At 42.3% G+C, this 18,679-nt stretch overlaps 1 protein-coding gene across 1 annotated transcript in view; it reads left to right on the top strand.

The window, feature by feature from the left end:
* Nucleotides 1-2,274: 2,274 nt before the first annotated feature.
* The window catches only part of GMPR (guanosine monophosphate reductase), a gene marked incomplete at its 5' end in the record, with an annotated part of 37,345 nt that continues 20,940 nt past the window's right edge, over nt 2,275-18,679 (top strand). Inside the window, 5 exons of the mRNA XM_010185987.1 lie at nt 2,275-2,394; nt 3,077-3,160; nt 4,821-4,994; nt 13,679-13,760; nt 16,080-16,186. Of these exons, the coding sequence (XP_010184289.1) occupies nt 2,275-2,394; nt 3,077-3,160; nt 4,821-4,994; nt 13,679-13,760; nt 16,080-16,186 (567 nt within the window). The remainder of the gene's footprint in view (nt 2,395-3,076; nt 3,161-4,820; nt 4,995-13,678; nt 13,761-16,079; nt 16,187-18,679) is intronic.

The raw sequence follows: 18,679 nt of genomic DNA, 5'->3' as shown, positions 1-18,679 counted from the left end.
GAGTGGAATGGCAAAGGTGAAACTGAGAAGTGGTGGTTGATTGACTCTCACAAGACAAGAAGTAGGAAGCACTGACTGTAATTATCAGGCAAAGGTCGTAGTTTTATGGAACGTATATTTAATCTTTGAAATTTATTGCTGTGGGATATTGGAGAGACTAAAGGTGTGAAGGATTAAAATAATTACAAGGCAGGTGCTTTGTCCATGAGTGCCTGTTTAGCACAGTGGATTGGAGGAGACCTTTGTCTTTGAAGGTCTCTAAACATCAGCTCTTTCGAACCTGGGAACGTAGGCTGGGGAAGCAATCTTTCAAAACGTGCCTCGTTCTTATGCTCCCTTCCCACACATCTGGTAATGACTGTTTGGAGAACTAGGGCACCACATAAACATCTCCAACCCAGTGGACCATTTCTCCAGTTCTTACAGAACAAAAGCATCATCAGGGGAAGCCCCGCAGTTATCCCTCATAAATGCCTGCCATTACGGTATTACCAGTTGTGTTGATAATTGCATAAGATCCATCTGGCCAGCTGGCTAAAGGAAGTCACATATGAGAAGTTACAGTAAGTGGAGGTGAGAATCGCTGAAAGAGTAATGGTTTTCTGTTCCCTGTGTAGCTTTGAATCTTGCCTCAGTCTTTTCTTAAATGTAGTCATCTTTTTTACTTCTTCCTTAAGCTCATTTCAGGGAGATGTTTTTCCTCTGTAAAATTGTAAGGCAGTGGTTCTGGTCTGCGCAGAATGGGTTGTGGAATCCTTGTTTACCTTGGTTCTAGTTAATAAACTGTATTAAAATGGAGTAAAATAAATTAATTTTTTTGGTAGTTATTTCATATCTATCTTCTTTATATTATTTTTCTTTACTGTAAGGGTGATGAGACACTGGCACAGGTTGCCCAGGGAGGTGGTGGATGCCCCCCCCTTGGAAGTGTTCAAGGCCAGGTTGGACAGGGCTTTGGGAAACCTGCTGGTGGGAGGTGTCCCTGTCCATGGCAGGGGGTTTGGACTGGATGAGCTTTAAGGTCCCTGCCAACCTGAGCCATTCTATGATTCTATGATTTTTTCATGTTAGCTGCAGCTGAAATTCCCATAAGAATATTATGTCATCAGTGATGAGTGGAGAATTGGGCCTCTCTGATAGGAAATGGGAAGAAGGGTGGGTCTCTATTAAGATGTATCTTAGCTTGTTCACCAAAGTGGCCCTTTCTTTATGAGCTTATACAAAATGAGAACCTGTTTCATAATATATCACTGAGGCACCAAGTTATTTCTCTTACACAAATCAGTAATAAATCCCCCACCATATTAATTAATCAGAATGTAGCCTGCAATATGACAGTACTCAAAATACATAGTAAATAAATAATTGAAGTCCAATATTTTCTATATTGCTTCCTTTCTGATGATGGATTTCAGTTCAGTTGAGGTCTCTGAATATTCATGGATTAAAGCTGAAGGGAGGAGTAATGAAAACTATTAAAGAGCCTTCATTTTCACTGTTACTTAATATCTTACAGTTGCAGATTTCTTAGAGGTTTTTTCCCCCTTTTGCAAGATGCTAAGTAGACTAGTGGGAACTGATCTAAATTAAGTGTTACGTCTTGCAAATGTAAGGAACAAAATTCCTGATGTTACCATGATCATTTGAGGATGCTGAAGAAGAAATTACTTTGAAGGTGAAGGCTGATGCAGTTGTAAGAAATTAACTTAGAAGCTAGCAGCCTCATGGTTTAATAAGCCAGGGTATGACTGGTCATATTGTATGGCAAGAGTGCTAGTAACCATAGCCAAAAGTAAGAGCTAGCTTTATTATATTTTCATTTACATTAATGATTGAGACAAAGCCCTCTATGCCCTGGAGACAGAGGGAGTTCCAGTTCTGGCTTCTGTGGAGTTAGGACTTCAACTTGGGTTTCTCACGCAGCCAAACAAACAGCTGAGGTTGCTTCAGTATAAAATAATCCACAGTTCTCATTGTCCTTTCTTTCCTTTCCAAACTCTTCTGACTTGTTTCTTTTAAAAAAAAAAAAATTCTCTTCAGCAAGAAATCTTAACACGGAAAAAAACCACTTTACTTTTGTATTTTCTTTCTTATTTGGAAGGCAGAAGTTGTAGCAAAATAAATAGAGGGAATAGTAGCATGAAAGGAGGAAGAACAGGAAATTTGATGAAAATTAAGAAGTAGTCTCCATGCCTGCTGTATCTTAAGTCAGTGGCAAAAGTCTTGTTAGGTTGCAATCAATTACTTAAAAGAATGTGTGCCTATTCATTGCAGGTCGACCTGACGCGCACCTTCACCTTCCGCAACTCCAAGCAGACATACACAGGAATTCCCATTATAGTGGCGAACATGGACACTGTGGGGACATTTGAAATGGCTGTGGTTATGGCAAAAGTAAGTCTTGGTTCTCATTTCTGCAACAGTTGGGAAGCCACGGGGTGAGAGTGAGCAGCCTTTGTTAAGTTTTAGCTATGTTGTTGGAGAACAGGGGGGCATGAGTTAAAAAAATCCAGACCAAGAAGGTGTGGTTTCACTGCAAAGCAGCTGGGCTTTTACAGCTATACAGTTACCAGAGACAGGGCTCCAGATATCATAGTTTCAGTGGATGTGCTTACTGGGAAGTTTCCATCTTGGGTGTAGATCAGCTTCAGGTGGAGCTTCTAGAGCTTAGTTTTTGAGGTCTATGTTGTGCTCCCTTCAGAAAAAAAGTATTAGCTGACAGCGGTTTTAAAATTATAGGTTATTGGATAAAGCTGCAGCAGTTGGGAGTCACTAGTTAATTAGCCTCTGGCCTCAAGGCTCACCTTAATTTCTTGCAGTGTTTAAGCACATTCAAAATATTGACCATAACTTCATAAAACACGTTATAAACCTGATCCTGAAAGATCAGCTAAGTATGCCAAGTTGCCTTTGAAAAGCCGCTTAGGGTTGCCTGGTCTGTAACTCACTGTTACTGTTTCTTTCAAGCAGGATGAGCCTATACTTAAAATGGGAATTTCTGATATTGTGTTATTCCACAGCTGAGGGAAAGATGACTAACTTGGACATTAATATCAGTTTTCTTATGTTTTGCTAGCATGCAATGTTCACTGCAATTCACAAGCATTATTCTCTGGAAGAATGGAAACTGTTTGCTGCCAATCACCCAGAATGCCTTGAGGTACTTTTTTGTACTGTAAATTATTATGGTTTATTGCTTTGTTCTGAACTCACATACACTGGAGTCTCTTGGGAACACTGTTGTCAAGTGAGGTTTTTGGGAATGAAGATATTTGCTGTTCTTAAATGCATCAAGGGAAGTGGCTTGTCCTGGTTTAAAAAGAATAGCTATGTGAGTCCATTATGAAAGTGCTTATATTAAGATGCTAAAAAGAAAAGTTTATATATGCCTGGAAGGAAAACAGAGAAGTACCCTGAACAAAGCAGGAGGAGTTGCTTGGGAACAGGTCTAACTGCTGCGCTTCTGTTGCTGTTGGGAGCTGTGGTAGTGCTGGTGAGGGAGAAGTCCAAGACCACAAATGTGAATAGCCTTTAGTAATCCAACCACAAGCTGACCCTGCATGCCCTTCTGCTAGGCAGAGTCTTTGCTACCAGGTGTGCAAGCAGACCCAGAACCTGTGGGCTAGAGGGACCCAGGTGGTGGGCCCAAGAAGGGATGAACACTGAAAGTTGTCAGAGTGTATGCGTCCTCCATTTACCTCCTTGCACTAGAGCTCACGCTGTGTTACTACTAGCTGTGCTGCCCCACTTGTTCACAGAGTCCTAGCCTGAGCTGTTACAGAGAAACACCATTTAGTAAATTTAAACATTGACTTAGGTTCTGACTTTTTCACATTCAGATTTCTTCTGTGTTCTTCTGGCAGGCTCCTACACCAGGAGAGGCAGTGTAAGAGCGTGCCTGGCTGTCTCCCTGACTCGTTGGAGTTCAGTGCAGTTTTGAAACTTTTCTGTACATAAAAAAAGGCCACACAACTCTACTGTATCTTTACCTATGGCACATTTTAGAATTATGTTATAAAGAATATTGGTTACAGTATTGTCTGAAAGCCAGCCTATCACTTAGGTTTATCAGGGTTGGTTATATGCCGCTATAGGGTAGAAAGTGGTCCCAGGAATGTCCTGTGTCGAACACTTTGGCACTGAGCTCATTTGTGGTTCATAATCACTGGAGCAGGATCTCTTGGTGATTAAATACTGACTCGTTCTGTGACCTTGGATCGCTGCAGAGGCTTTGTGGGCCAACAGCTGTGGAAACTATTTTTCTATTGGAAAGAACTCATAGAAAGACAAAAGAGGAAGCAATCTGCTTGTTTTCAATGGTAGCTGACACTGCTTAGTCAAGGGAGTTGGACTACACAATCTTCAGAGGTCCTTTCCAAATTCAGCTATTCTGTTATTCTGGACATGAAGGGAGGGTTTGATGAACTTAAAGACCCAGATTCCCACCTCTGACAGTGCCCCAGATTTTGCCATTTTTCCTTCCTGGAAATACGTGAAGTTAGGGCTTCTTCTGTGTTTGTGTTGACGTGAGTTCAGCTGACCTTTTGTCCATCTTAGGTGTTTGTATTTGCCTGTGAGAATCCACTTGTGAATGAAGAGCTGATAAAAAGGTTAATTTTGCTTTATTTTAGAGACTTTAAACAAAACAGAAGTAACATATTTATATTCTTAGGAGGGTATTTATTTCATATTATATAGTACAATTTTCACTAGTTTCTATCACAAGTCCTTCCAAGGCTATGCAGAAAAAGACATAGGAAATGTGTGTTTATCCCAGTTCTTACAAACTACCACTCCCTTTTTTCTCCCTGTCTTTCTAGCATGTAGCAGCAAGCTCAGGTAGTGGAAAAGCTGATTTGGACAAGCTAACAAGTATTCTAGAGGCCATTCCACCTATCAGATACATCTGCCTGGATGTGGCAAATGGCTATTCAGAGCACTTTGTGGAGTTTGTGAAGTCTGTCCGTGCCCTGTTCCCACATCACACCATTATGGTAAGTGTGTAGAAAGGGTGGAGTTGTGTGGGAATTTTGTCCAGGAACAGGGCCCAGAGTTTGGTTGGTAGGCATCAGAAGCTCTCTGGTAGCTCCATCAATTTCTGAGTCCTCATTTAAAAAAGAAGGAAAGAAGGAGAAGAAAGAAAAGTAAAAAAAAAAAAAGTCTGACTCAAACATCTTGTCTTCTGGACAAAGACGTGGACAAATACCCTTCTGAGAATACAGAGGGCAGCTTTATTCACCTCCCCTTTCAATTCAACAAGATGTTGACTCTGAGCCAAATAACAACTGTTTAATAACATGTTGGGATTGTCAGTCTTCCATTAATGGTAATTTCTGTGGGAATGTTCAATGTGTGCTCTGATACAGCAGTTTAGTGTTGGCATGGCAGACTGGGTGGATCCAATTTTTTTCCTACTCACATCCTCCTTCCCACACCAGATGAAACCTCTGATCATAAAGTGCGTAGGTTTATTTTGGAGATTCCAAGCTGAGGTTTGCTGTGGGAATGTGACAATGTTTCTGGCCAATTGAGGCCAATGGCTGTTCTCATCTGTTAGATGACTATGAAGACAGTTGAATATAGACTAATCCTTGCCTGTGATAAGAATCATAGGGGTGTTGTGCAGTTGTGAATGGAGTCATCAGAGAGCAAAACAGTCTATGCTGGGGCTTTTCATGCACCTTCTGTGATGTTACTATCCCTTCTCACAGCACTAATGCCATGCTTCCTCCAGCCCTTTGCATTAAGAGTAGGATGTTTGCATCGACATGGGACTCTTACTGCCCCTGCTTGTTTCCTTTGAAGAAATGGGCCTGAATTTGTTTCCATGAGAACAGAAGAAATTCTCAATCAAGCAGCAGATTCTTAATGAGGCCACCAGCCTTTCTCCAAGCCAGTGCAGCAAAAAATCATGTGTTTAGGCAACACTTGCTCACTTTTTCATGCCAGGCACAAAGCTTCACACAGGTAAAGTAAATGCAAAGTAAAAATGATCATAAATGTACTCTCTTTGAGTTGGTTCAGTAGGGAACTACGCATTTGAACAGCTCAAGGGAGACTCCATTTCTTCCTCCTGTGTCAGAGGAAGGCAGTGTTCTTGCCTCTGAATGATGGTGGCATTGGAAAATGAAATGGGCTGGAATGCCTGTGGGATTCTGGGTTACCATAGGCTAATAAATAGGTATCCTTCAACAGCAGACCAGCAGACATGGGAACCTTTGTGGTATGACTGTATTTCCCATGGCTTTGGGGAGAGCTTTTGGAAGTATTAAATTATAGATGTGGGCTTTTTGAGCTTCCTGCTCCACTTCACTGCAGTGAGGAAAGGAGCTGTTTCCTTGCTTTGGATCTGAAGTATTTTCCCTACCGACATGATTACTCCAGTGTCTTTGGCTTGAAGAGTTGTGGGAGGGAGCTTAAACCACATAGTTAAAAAAAATCTTCTCTACCAGGAGTGGAAATAACATTGTGTGTCATCCCCTCCTCCATCTCCTCACCAACTACTGGCTTTGCTGACTGAGGAGGGAGCTCAACCAAGATGAATGGCCCAAAAGGCACAGGAGGTCGATGTCAAAGTCAGATGTCAAGCCCCGATTTTAGTCCAAGGTCCTTAAACCAGTCTCATCTACCTCCCACATCTGTTAAGCTACCTGCTTAGTTTCTCTGGTTTTATGACTAAGGTTATTGTTACTTTAAGGCTCGTTGTCCTGATGGCACCACTTGCTTGAGCAAATGTGCAGCCCTGACAAGTTGCCTTCTCTGACTGTAGCTCTGTTCTCTGAACATGGTGTAGTGTGGTTCATGTTTTTCATCTCCTGCACAGGGATAATTTCCATTCCTAAAAGCATGCTAACAGACTTGGGGTGTTCAAAAACCTTCTGTTTTCCAAAGCCTCCAGAGCCTGTGCAGTCCCTGAAAATCTCTGGTTCAGCTAGAGACACACCTCTACCCTATTTCCAAATGAGTTTACTTTACACTCTGCCAAAATGGCCTTTAGAAACATTCCTGGCTGAAATGCAGGAGCTTGTCTAGGCTCCTTTTTTGATACTCTGGAAGACATGTCCTGCTGCTACCTGTTCTGTCTGCTTTGATGTCTCTATGCTATGCCTGCAGTATGCTCACTGCTGTTGTGGCTTTCAGACAAAAGGGTTAGGAGTTAAAAGAAGGTATAAAAATAAAGGCGCTTTCTCATGGCTGAAAGTGATCTCCAGGACCTTGCAGGCTGTCTTGTTTGCTTTCCTCAGCATGACCGTTCATTCCACAGTCAGCTGCAGTGCAGTACATAACAGTAACCCAACCCCGGCTCTCAGGGAATGTGTGCTCCCAGGGGCCACGTAATGGATTCAGCTCTGAGGCTGAAAGGTGATGTGCAAAGCAGCAGTGGTTAACGTAGTACTCTCTGTGGCCAATACTCCACTGCAGATGGAGGATGTCTTTTGTGTAACAATCTTTCAAATGCATGTTTTTGCCTTTTAAAATACCTGCTTTTATAATCACATTACCTCATTTTTTTCTGCCTGGCTCTGACACAAGTTCTTCTCACTCCTGCCGTTCATATTAATTTACAAAGAAGATCAATTTCTCCATGGAACACAAAGGATAGGGAAGACAAACAGGGGACAAAGGTATAACATGACTTGCTTTAAACCACTCATTAGATTGCACCTCATGTACTGTGTTCAGGTTTGGGGCCCTCACTACGAGAAAGATGTTGAAGTGCTGGAGCAGGTGCAGAGAAGGGCAACAAAGCCGGTGAAGGGTCTAGAGCATAGGACTTACATGGAGTGTCTGAGAGGACTAGGGTTGTTTAGCCTAGAAAAAAGGAGGCTGAGGGTAGACCTTATCGCCTTCTACAAGTACCTGAAAGGAGGTTGTAGTGAGGTGGATGTGGGTCTCTTCTCCCTAGTGACAGGTGATAGGACAAGAGGAAATGGCCTAAAGTCGTGCCAGGGGAGGTCGAGGTTGAACATTAGAAGAAACTATTTCACCGAGAGGGTGATTAAACACTGGAACAGGCTTCCCAGGGAGGTGGTTGAATCACCATCCCTGTAGGCGTCCAAAAGATGCATTAATGTGGTACTGAGGGTACTGAGGGCTCCAGATTTGGTAGAGTTAGGTTATGGTTGGACCTGATGATCTTAAAGGTCTTTTCCAACCAAACCAGATTCTATGATTCTAGACTGAGGAGAGGAATAAGCAGTATTCAAGTCTCCTGAGTGTCTCATAAATGCAACACTGACCCCCTGAATCAAGAGTAATGTTTCAGTGGGGTGTTTTGCTGTAGCACAGCAGCTTGTGCTTGGGTTGTGCCTACCCACTGAAGTCTAAAGTAAAAACTTCAGTTGACATTCATGATGGAGAATCGGAACCCTTGTATTACAGTAGGCATAGTCCTTATTCATTACTGTAATTGTGAAGTTAGGTTTCTTCCATTTCACTGGAAGTCTGTTTAGCAAGCTAATACATATTTGCCAGCAAGCTTTGCCAATTCTTTATCCTGAATTTTTCTTTTCGTAGTGTTCTCTGTTTGCTATACAGAAGAAGCCCTAGGGAGGAGAGCAGGGAGTGTGATGGGCAGGAAAAGGCTGGGGCAGGAGCACACTTGCAGATGCAGTAGCACCCACAAGATGTGGGCCAGAGAGGGAGGTAAGCAGAATTGCAAAGCAGGAGCAGAAGGAAACAGCAGGGGCCAGAAACTGTTGCCCCCCTTGGAGTCAGTAGCAGGACTTAGTGGAGGCAGAATTCAGTCAGAGAAAGCCATGCAGACCGCTCCCAGTTTATCTTTGAAACACGCAGCAGAGTCAGTCCAGTCATGGCATGTCCACCACGGCTGGAGTCTCAGAGCAGAGGCCAGCTGGGATCCCAGGGTAGGAGGTCGTGATGCTGCTGAGACTCTCTTGGGTCAGTCACAGTACTGAGTGCAAACACCCACCTGGTGTGGCTCAGCCTTGCAAAGGGCATCATCTCTCCGTCTTACGGTAAAGCACCCGTTGCTTTGGTGGGTGGGAAGTGTCCTTTGGCAGTGTTCCTGATAGTGTGGAGGCACAGACTGTGCTTTCCTCTAGGATACAAGAAGAAAGTTTGAGAACTGTTGTCACAGACACTTCTCCCCAGCTTGATCCATTGCCATTTGCCAGCAGCTTTCAATCAGTGCAGCAGTGTTCCTGTCTTAGTCAGTGTGAGTCGATATTTATAGCAGGCTTTTATGAAGCACAGTATCAAATGCCTGACTGAAATTCAGAGACACTGCCCTACTGTGTTCGCTAATTTTATATCTCTGTCAGAGAAGCTGTAGCCTTTATAATCCTGTTAGGTGAAATCTTGATCCCATTAAAGTCAGCAGTGAAACTCCCTTTGACTTTCCTGAGGCCAGGATTTCCCTCGGGACTCACCCACAGTTTGGTCATCCTGGATAGCGCTGGAATGAGCCAGAGTGACTTGAAACCTCACACTGAATGATGGTACAGCTGAATGTCACCCTGAGTGTGTAAGGCCAGGCCCACAGCCAGGGGAGTTCATTGTAGCCCCTAGTTGACTGCACTGAAAGCACTGTAGTTTACCTGACTTGCAGTTGTTACTGATCCTGTTATTTTACTGCCAGGGGTAGCAAAGTTAGCAGTAAGGTATTTACTAGGCTATCTCTCTTTCAAGAAAGCCAGTTCTGCAGCAGGTTAGAAATGCATTGGTACATGGGCTTATCATTAAGATGAGCATGGTATTCACTAATACAATACTTCCACCAGTTACTGTGTTCCCTTGACTGCTGGCCCAAATGTACTATAAAATGTATTGTCTGTAGTGGCTTCTTTGTAGAAGTTCCAATTACTTTACTTGATTTATATTCTTAGTTAATTTTAAAGGGCTTTCATCTCTGTAGTCTCAGTCTTTTTATATTCACCTTTTCAGATTTTTTGTTGCTGAAGTATTCTGGCTTTACCTTACAGGTGGAGCTTTCAAAAGTCGTTTGCTTCTATTCAGCTGTCATACTGGCATCAGTCGTAAAGCAAGCATTGGTTTCAGTGCAAGTAGAGTTCAGCTGAAAGTGAGAAAACAGCTTTCCCTGGTCTTCAGCTGTGATTCTAGGGTCTCTTCTTCACATACAGATAGCTGTGCCTCCTTGTAGTGTTATTTTGTGCTCTCTGAGGTCTGCAAAAGGTACCTAAAAGAAGCAAGCCTGTCATCAGCAGGCTGAAGTCTGCTATGTAGAGCTCCATGTCTTCCCTGAAAATTTGTTAAGGATCTGCAGATTCAGAAAGACAAAAACCACTGATGTGTGTACATGCATTCCAGGAAAAATGTATGCTGGGGACATAAGTGCTTTTCCCTGCTAGGATGAGCATTTTGAATCAACATATGCAGTTCCAGCATTCTCTAGCAGTAACTTAACATTAAACGTCTGGTTAGCATTTCTGAAGAGACAGTTTGACAACCTGCTATGCTCTGCTAATAAGAAGACACTGCTCTTTAAGTTAAATACATATTTGATCCCAAATCTTGTGGAGCCACTGACTTCAGTACCAGTTCATTCCTGTTTGTGAATCTATTGCATGTACTCCAGTATTTTACCAAATTGTAATGTGCTCTGTGTTACACTGCATAGGTAGTCATCTGCCTTCAAGATGTAAACTGCTTCCTTAATGTTGTAAGCAGCGTGCTCTCTGTCACCCCACCTTGATGTGTACACCACTTAGTATAACAAATTACCACTGAGCAGAAAGGAAGTAGCACTTAGCAGGAAACACTGTAGCTGTTATATATTCTTTATTTCCCGACTGTTCTATTTTAATTTATTTTATTTTCAATCAATATCATGCAGTTCTGAGCAAAGTTAAGTAGTCCTATGTCATAGACCACAAATTGCTGCCTAACAGTATCATTGTTTTTATAAGTACTTCAGGTGGGTGGCTTGTCAGCTGTTTCAGGCTAATAAAAGGGGGGAGTAAAATTCATTAAAAATAAATAAATGGTGAAATAGAAGCCAAAAATCAGTAAGTGGAGCAGCCAATTCAGGGCTGACCAAAAGATAAAGCATGGTATTACGGTCATTGTCCAAATGCCTCTTAAACACTGGCAGGCATGGGGCATCAGCCACTTTCCAAGAAGCCTGTTCCAGGGTTTGAGAACCCTCTCAGTAAAGAAATGTTTCTGCATGTCAATTCTGGACCTCTCTTGATGCATCTTTATACTGTTCCCACACATCCTTGTGCTGAATCCCAGGGAGAAGAGGTCAGCACCTCTCCTTCCGCTCCTCAGGAGGCTGTAGAGAGCAATGAGGTACCCCTCCATCCACCTTCTCTCTGAACAAGACGAACCCAGTGTCCTCAGCTGCTCCTCATGCCTTCCAGCCCCTTCACCAGCTTTGGTGCCTTCCTCTGGAGGCACTCAAGGACCTTAACATCCTTTTTGAATTGTGGGGTACAATTTACAGGATTACATTCCCATGCTATGTTCGCCCTCAGTACAGGAATGCAGTTAGTACAGCTATAGCAACTTGTTTCAGGATGTGCTACTTCAGCATGCATTTGTCGTGTGAGGCCCTTTGCAGAGAGGAAAGCATGGTATGAAAATACACTGGCTGCAAGTTCGTAACTCCAGGTGTAATTTAAAAGATAGGTTTTAGCTTACAGACTTCATGCTTGAAATCCTTGCTCCTTAAAGATGATCTTTTCCCTAAAGGCCTTCTACACAGGGGGCACTCCTGGCAAGGGAAATAATCTCTAGCTTCACTTGGCCTTCTCGTCCATCAGATCCACACCTGTCTCATCACACTGAGCTTGCATCAAAATGTTGAGATTCTTTACCTGAATAGACATAGCCTGGCAGCTTTGTGCACTCATTGCACCATGTGTGTCCTAGAAGATTGTTTTTCAGTTTCTTTTATTAATTAAAAACAAAAGTTCCCTTTGTATCTGAATAATGCCATCAGTAATTTCATCGCAGCAACATTCTCAGGTGGGAATATAAAAAGGAAAATCCTCAGTCCTTCTTTGCATCTATCTTACAGGCGCATAGGGGACTCTTAAAGAGAGAGGCAGTTGCCTTTTAGTGTTGGATGGCCACCTGGTCAGCCAGCTCCTTACCCACATCAGTATTATCAGCCATAACCTGCCTCTTCACTAAGTGCTTGCAGATTTCACTTAAAAACTCGGTGACCTATATTCACACTTCTGGAGAGTAATGCTTACCCCACAGGCAGCAGTGCAACTAACTGCGTCACACTGCTGACCCACCAGTGTTTCATCTCTTGTAGCTTTTTCAGTGTCTGGGCTGATTTGGCACTTTCTCCAGTGAAACTTCTGAAATGGAAGCTCAATTAATGCCAGCTGAGATTATTTTTTTTCCTAGGAGGCAGACATCCATTTCTAAAGGGACTAAACTGACACAACCAGATTTGTGCTCAGAGCCCATGCACACAGTGTGTCCATTGCTCACCTGGTCAGTGGGGGGATGGATCTGCTGGTCATGACTGCATGGAGCGGGACTCCAGCAGGCTACTGATGGGTGAAAGCCCCGTTAACACATCACTCCCTTTCCACCCTTCATGCTTTGATGCCATCAAATGTGTGAAACAGTGAAGTTCACAGTCAGGTCTTTTGAATTTAGATTGCAGAAAACCATCATTAAAGAAATGTAGGTTTCCTTGACCACATCATATTCTGGATTTCATGACATCCATGAGCCTGAAAAAGCTGTATCTCATGGCCTATTTCTGTGGCCCCCATACTCCTTACCAACTGGAAGTTCTGACAGAAGAGAGAGCCCTTACATCAATAAACCACATGTGCAGAGCTGCACTGTAGAAATAGGTAACACAATGTCAGGTGGAGTGCCGTGAGTTTATGCTTCAGTTTGGGAACACTGGAGTAGGCAAATGATCCTTGAGGCATTAGCAGATCACAAGGTGACTATAAGCCATGAATGTGATACAGGCAAATGCATTCTTGTCTGTCAGGCAAGGTATTTCCATAGGAAAGGCAAGCATTGTGCCAAGCCCTGCTGAGAACTCACCTGTACTGCTGTGGACAGTTCTCATTTCTCAGGTTCAAGAAAAATCAATTCTCTCTGGGATGAAGGCAAACAAACACTAAGCAGTTGATCTGGGACATGGAGGGCTGACGGAAGACGGTGACAATGGGAAAGAGCAAGACAAAAGCTGCGAGGGCTGCTATCACTTTCAAGAAATGTAACAAGGAACACCAAAGGAGGAAAATAGCCATTGAAGTGCAAGGAAAATATAGTAAAGAACACAAAACAATTCAGGACTTCTTTCCAAAAAGAAGACCTCATCATAAACAGCATACTCTCTACATCTCTGCAAAGTTTATGCAGAGAGAAACTAATCTGTTTCTCTCACCTCTGGCATCACCACAACCAAATGAATGTATATAATAATATAAATGCACTTATTTACGTAGTCTGAAGGTACATACCAATTTTGGCACCAATGTATACAATGATAAGAGTAGTACCTTCCGTACTCTTTCAATACTCAAAATATTAAATCCTAAAGAAAAAAGACATTCACCAGGGTTTTAGATAAGATCTGAACTGTATCATTCCTGACTCTATATAGTTCAACTTGTAAAAACTCTGTCTAAAACTCTAAATTATTGTCATTAGTCTTTACTGCAGTAGTATTAAAATTTCCCATATATGTGATACTGTTCCTTCTGTCTAGGCAGGCAATGTGGTGACAGGAGAGATGGTAGAAGAACTTATTCTCTCCGGAGCAGATATTATTAAAGTGGGTATCGGACCAGGTAAGTCAAATCCAGTCAATTAAGTGTGACGCATGGTAATACTGGTGAGGGAGTTGTCCAGATGGAACTAGTGTATAATGCTATTTGCTTGCCCATTAGGATGCCTAGACCCACTTAGGTTGATAAAATGACAGTGCCCTTGCACATAGTGTATTTAAGAAATGCATGGGCAAAGGTGCTAGTGTTTTGTACTGCAGAGTGTTACATATTCCGTCTTCTGGCAGTGAAGATGCCTATAATTGGGAGTGTTGAGTTGCCCAAGTTGCTGACGTTATTACTGATAATAGGTGGTGTGTTTAGAAACACTTTTTCTAGCCTTTTGAAAAGGGGCTGAGTCATCCCAGCTAAAGTATCAAAGGATACTGTAATCAGGTATCCACTTCTGTCAAGGAAACAGGCTTCTATAGCTTTATGATTTGTGTTCTGTTAAGCTGAGGTTGACCATCTTGTCAATGTCTTTAAAGATTAAATGGCATTAATTAAGTGTGAGGTACAGATAACATTGCCTCTAGCTGTTAGTATAGCCTGAGAGCCGTAATACTGACATTAATGCATTTATATGTTACCTATCACTGTAACATTCTTGTGGATAAATGAGATGACCCTAAACTTCTTACAGTGTTTTTTTCTACCTTCTCTTTCCTAATGCTGTTGTCTGACATATACTGCTGTATTGTCTTCCCTTTCTTCTTTTCCTCCCTTGTACATTTGTTCACGTGCTCCTTCCTCTTGCTATGTTCTTAATAAACTGCAGTTGGGGTCATCTTGTGTGGGCTAGATTTTAAACTGGCTACATAGTGCAGTACAGGCAGATTGTTTACAGTGCCAAATAGTTACAGTTCATGAATGCATAATATTAGCAGAGCAACTGATGTAATAATGGTTGCGGTTGTGCCCAGGAAGACAGCAAACAACAATAAATACTGCAAAATACATGAAGAATAAACAGCAGAGATGTCACGGTGCAATTCTCACAGGCAGGTTCAGCTATAAAAGAATAAATATTATGGTTTGTAGTCTCAAAGTGGAAAAAGTTAGGAGCAAATGCTGTGTAGCCCTCCCTGAGATCTTCCTGAACAGATCTGTACAAGTTGTCTACCCAAAACCACAAGTAACAAATGTTCCTCACAGAAGATCAGATCTTGAGGCCCTTTTCCAGATAATGGTCCATCCTGTGGAAAACGGCAGTGATTTATTATAAAGCATGACATATATCAGTACCTACCCTGTGAAGATTGTTTTAAAACGAATTTTCTTCCTTTGCAGAAACACTTCTCAGTGTATTCACCATGTCAGTTCTTTGAAAGATCTGTGGAAAGTTTAATGTTACTGGTAGCTTGAGTATACCTGGATATTTTCTGGGTGAAGGGATGCAGATTTCACTACATTTGGTTTAGAATATATTTTGAAATTCTTGTTACCATGCAGACATTTATGAACCGTGTCCCAAATTGTAAGACCTGGACTGCCAAAAACCAGTCCTCATTTTGACTCTTAATTTGAGGAGAAAAATAGAGAATGTATTCCAAAAGATCTATAGCCATATTACCATGTTAAACTGTAATTGAAGTGGGTTTTATATAGATATATATGTATATAGCTTTACTTTTATGTATACATATATACAGGCACTATGTATGTGTATAAATAATATAATAATCAGATTAATTAGTATATTTCCTGTAATATTACACTATACAGCTTTCTGGTGACTTATCTCACTTCTTAGATGCTATGTGCTGATTTTCTTCTATTCCGAGCTATTGAAATCAACCAGATATTTCTGCTTTAAGTATTAGGCAAAAGATGGGTTTTTCTCCCTGGTGGAAAATCTCCCCATAAAGGAAAATCGAAGCACAGATTTTCCCAGACAATTATTTTTAAAAACATTTGTAGAGAAGGGATAGAAATATTTACTGGAAGAAATATTCAGGTTTTAACTGCTGCTGCTGAGTCTCATGGTTTCTGACACTGGTCCTTTTGTCCCCTTTTCCTTCAGGCATGTCAGTCAGATTTGCAGATGCAGTAATTCCCTCACCAGGAAGCATTACTGATGAGACCTAAACTGGGAACTGTGGCCCTGGAGAAGAAAGAGGAGACATTAGTCACCTCAGTTACAGGCCCCACGAAGCATTTCAAAACTCAAGTTCCTATCTGTCCATTTTATCCCTGAGAAGCCACCATTTTGCAATAGAGACTTCTTGAGGGAAAAAATGCTACAGATAGAAACATGTTTTTTTCCACAAGAAGAAGAAAACAAGCTGTTTCTTTTCTGTCAGCCTAATGTGCTATGTTTTTTCTTCCCATTCTCTTGTCTAGGTTCTGTGTGCACCACTCGGATTAAGACAGGGGTGGGCTATCCACAGCTAAGTGCTGTTATTGAGTGTGCAGACTCAGCACATGGCTTGAAAGGACATATCATCTCGGTAAGTAAATAGCATCTGCTCTCAGATTCTCACTGTGCAAATCGTTGTGGAATAGGAGAATCAAACAGTCCAGTACCCTGCATTAAAGGCTGTCTTTCTTTCATCTCCAGTTGACCCCTATACTAGCTTCTAGGTAGTCAGTGGAGATTTAAATGTAAAGAAACCAACTCCCTCTGATGTTTAAAAAGACTTGGGCACCTCACTTTTGTTTGTGCCTTTGGAAAGCTGCTTCTTGCTCCCTGAGTGGAGTAAGCTGTTATGTGACCAGAATGGGAATCTTGATAGTGTTTTCACACTGAAGCAGACAGTAATTCATATGAAAGGTTTCCGAAAAACTAGTGAAATGTAAACATGGCCTTCCCCAGAGAGTAGGACTGAGGGACAGGCAGGCAGTAGAGGGTTGTACGAGGTAAAATAACATGAGTCCATCTGTCTCTTAGTAGCTGAATTGATTCAGATAGTATCCTCACAAAGCTTGCTGTGCAGGAACAGCAGTGTTATAGAGATGGCTCTGTTGTGCACAACTGACACGTGAGCCACTTATCTTCTCACAAGGAAATAATAATGAGTCTGTGGAGAAAAAAGAGCATGTCTGTCTGTATTGTGTGCTAGTGGTGGCTTCCACTCTACCAGCAAGACCAGATTCACCTCACATGGAAAATGTACATCTCTAAGCATGGCCTCAGACTGAGCTAGACGGCAGCCTACAGTACCGAAAGCTCCTGTGTGCTTAGGTACGCCCAGCCAGTCAGTGTGTCCCTGACTGCATCAGGCTTGCACAGTCTCTGCAGGCTATCTATAAGGCAGCAGATAATCGGGAAGGCGTAGGGGCCAGTGCTTACAGGTACCCTCACAGCCAACAGTCGCCCTCTGCGGCCCTAGAAGAGGCCATACACTGAATTAGATCTGCCAAGTGAAATCACTGGAAGGCCATCATTTGTTGGACCCAGTTGTGCCTAGTATCTGTGTGAGGAAGGGGATGTGTTGTTGAGAAAGAAGGGGATGTGTTGTGTTGTGTTGTGTTGTTGAGAAAAGAAGGGAGAGGAGAACAAACGGGCAAAGGTCTTGACTGTCTTTCTTGGCGCTGTGGGTATGATAGAGCAAGAAAACAAGTATGTGTTACAGTCAGATCTCTCTTGCTATTTATTGTTAATGCATATGCATTCCTTCCTCTCCCTGGCTCCCCTATATGAATTTTGCAGAAAAAAATGTAAAGCAGTCTGTGATTTTATGACTTGGGCAGTATTACAAATGTTTATGCCTCTAGCAGACAGCAGAACATGTGCATGAAAGACTGACTCATTACGAAGGCTGGATAACTATAGGTGTCATCCTAGCAGTGGTGCTCAGAGACCCATCCTGTTTTTGCAGTAATCATTTTCTGCTACCAACTCTCAGAAGAATGTTATTATCCTGATTTTACAAGAAGACAGAGAGTGTGTATTTAAACTGTTGAAAAATTAGACGGTTCTGTAGTACTTCTCCTTTCCTGCTTTGTGGATGGATTGGTTCCTGACCTTCTAAAGTCATGTTGGCTTCAGTGAGCCCACATTTATCAACCCCATAGCCATTACAAGGGGAGTATAGGAGGGCAATTTAATGCCTGTCTGCTACAACATCTGAGCCAAGAGGGTTACCTTCAACTGTAACAGGTCTCTAAATACCACTGCAACTCTGTCACCCAAGCTGAGGAGATTAAAGCGAAAATGAGGATATGCTGAATTCTGCAGCATTCAGATAGGTATTGGTGTGTTTATTGGGGAAAGAAAAGGCTGGACCGCACGGTCATTGCCAGAGCTCTGTCAAAAGAGTGGTGTCCTCCTGAGGGAAAAACACCGTATAGTAGCAAGCCTAAGTACACAATTGGGTCTAACGGCAACAACTCTACATGACTACCCTCAAAATGTCTCCCTACTGTCATTATGTAGATTCAGGAAGGGACACACCTGTCCTGAGCCAAAGGAGACCTGTGCAGTCAGAGCTTTACTGCAGCTATCTATGTCAGTTTGGCAGGAGAAAATGTTTTTGTTATTTTGATATGGAAGTGGCAGGAATGATGTGAAAACATTGAAAACCTACCAGCTATCTTCATGTAGACTTGATGATAGAGGTTAATCTGTTGGGGCGCTTTCTTGCATCTACTTCTGTCTTGCTCAGTACCTTCATCATATTGCTCCTCTTTCTTATTACACTGGCTCAGCTTAGGTATGAAAGGAAAGAAGTCCTACTCACCAAATAAGACGGTGATGGTGCTGAGCACCATACAGGCACTGTAAGGAGCACAGCACACTTGAAGTCCAGAAGCTTCGCTAGCATGGCACCAAAAATGTGATTTGAAACATATTTTTATTACTGAAGTGATCATGTATGGTTTTTGGAGCTGATACCTTGACAAAGGAGGTGACAATTTTTAGGCAAACATGATAGTCCAAGTAAGCGCCTGGTGTCTCTCTGGAGTCTCTTAGAGAAGCAGGAGGTGAAATTCCACCAGTT

The sequence above is a fragment of the Mesitornis unicolor genome, unplaced genomic scaffold, assembly GCF_000695765.1.
Source record: "Mesitornis unicolor isolate BGI_N332 unplaced genomic scaffold, ASM69576v1 scaffold22050, whole genome shotgun sequence".
Classification (NCBI taxonomy): domain Eukaryota; kingdom Metazoa; phylum Chordata; class Aves; order Mesitornithiformes; family Mesitornithidae; genus Mesitornis; species Mesitornis unicolor.
Note: the sequence above shows the minus strand (reverse complement) of the source record. Positions and strands in the feature narration are given on the sequence as shown.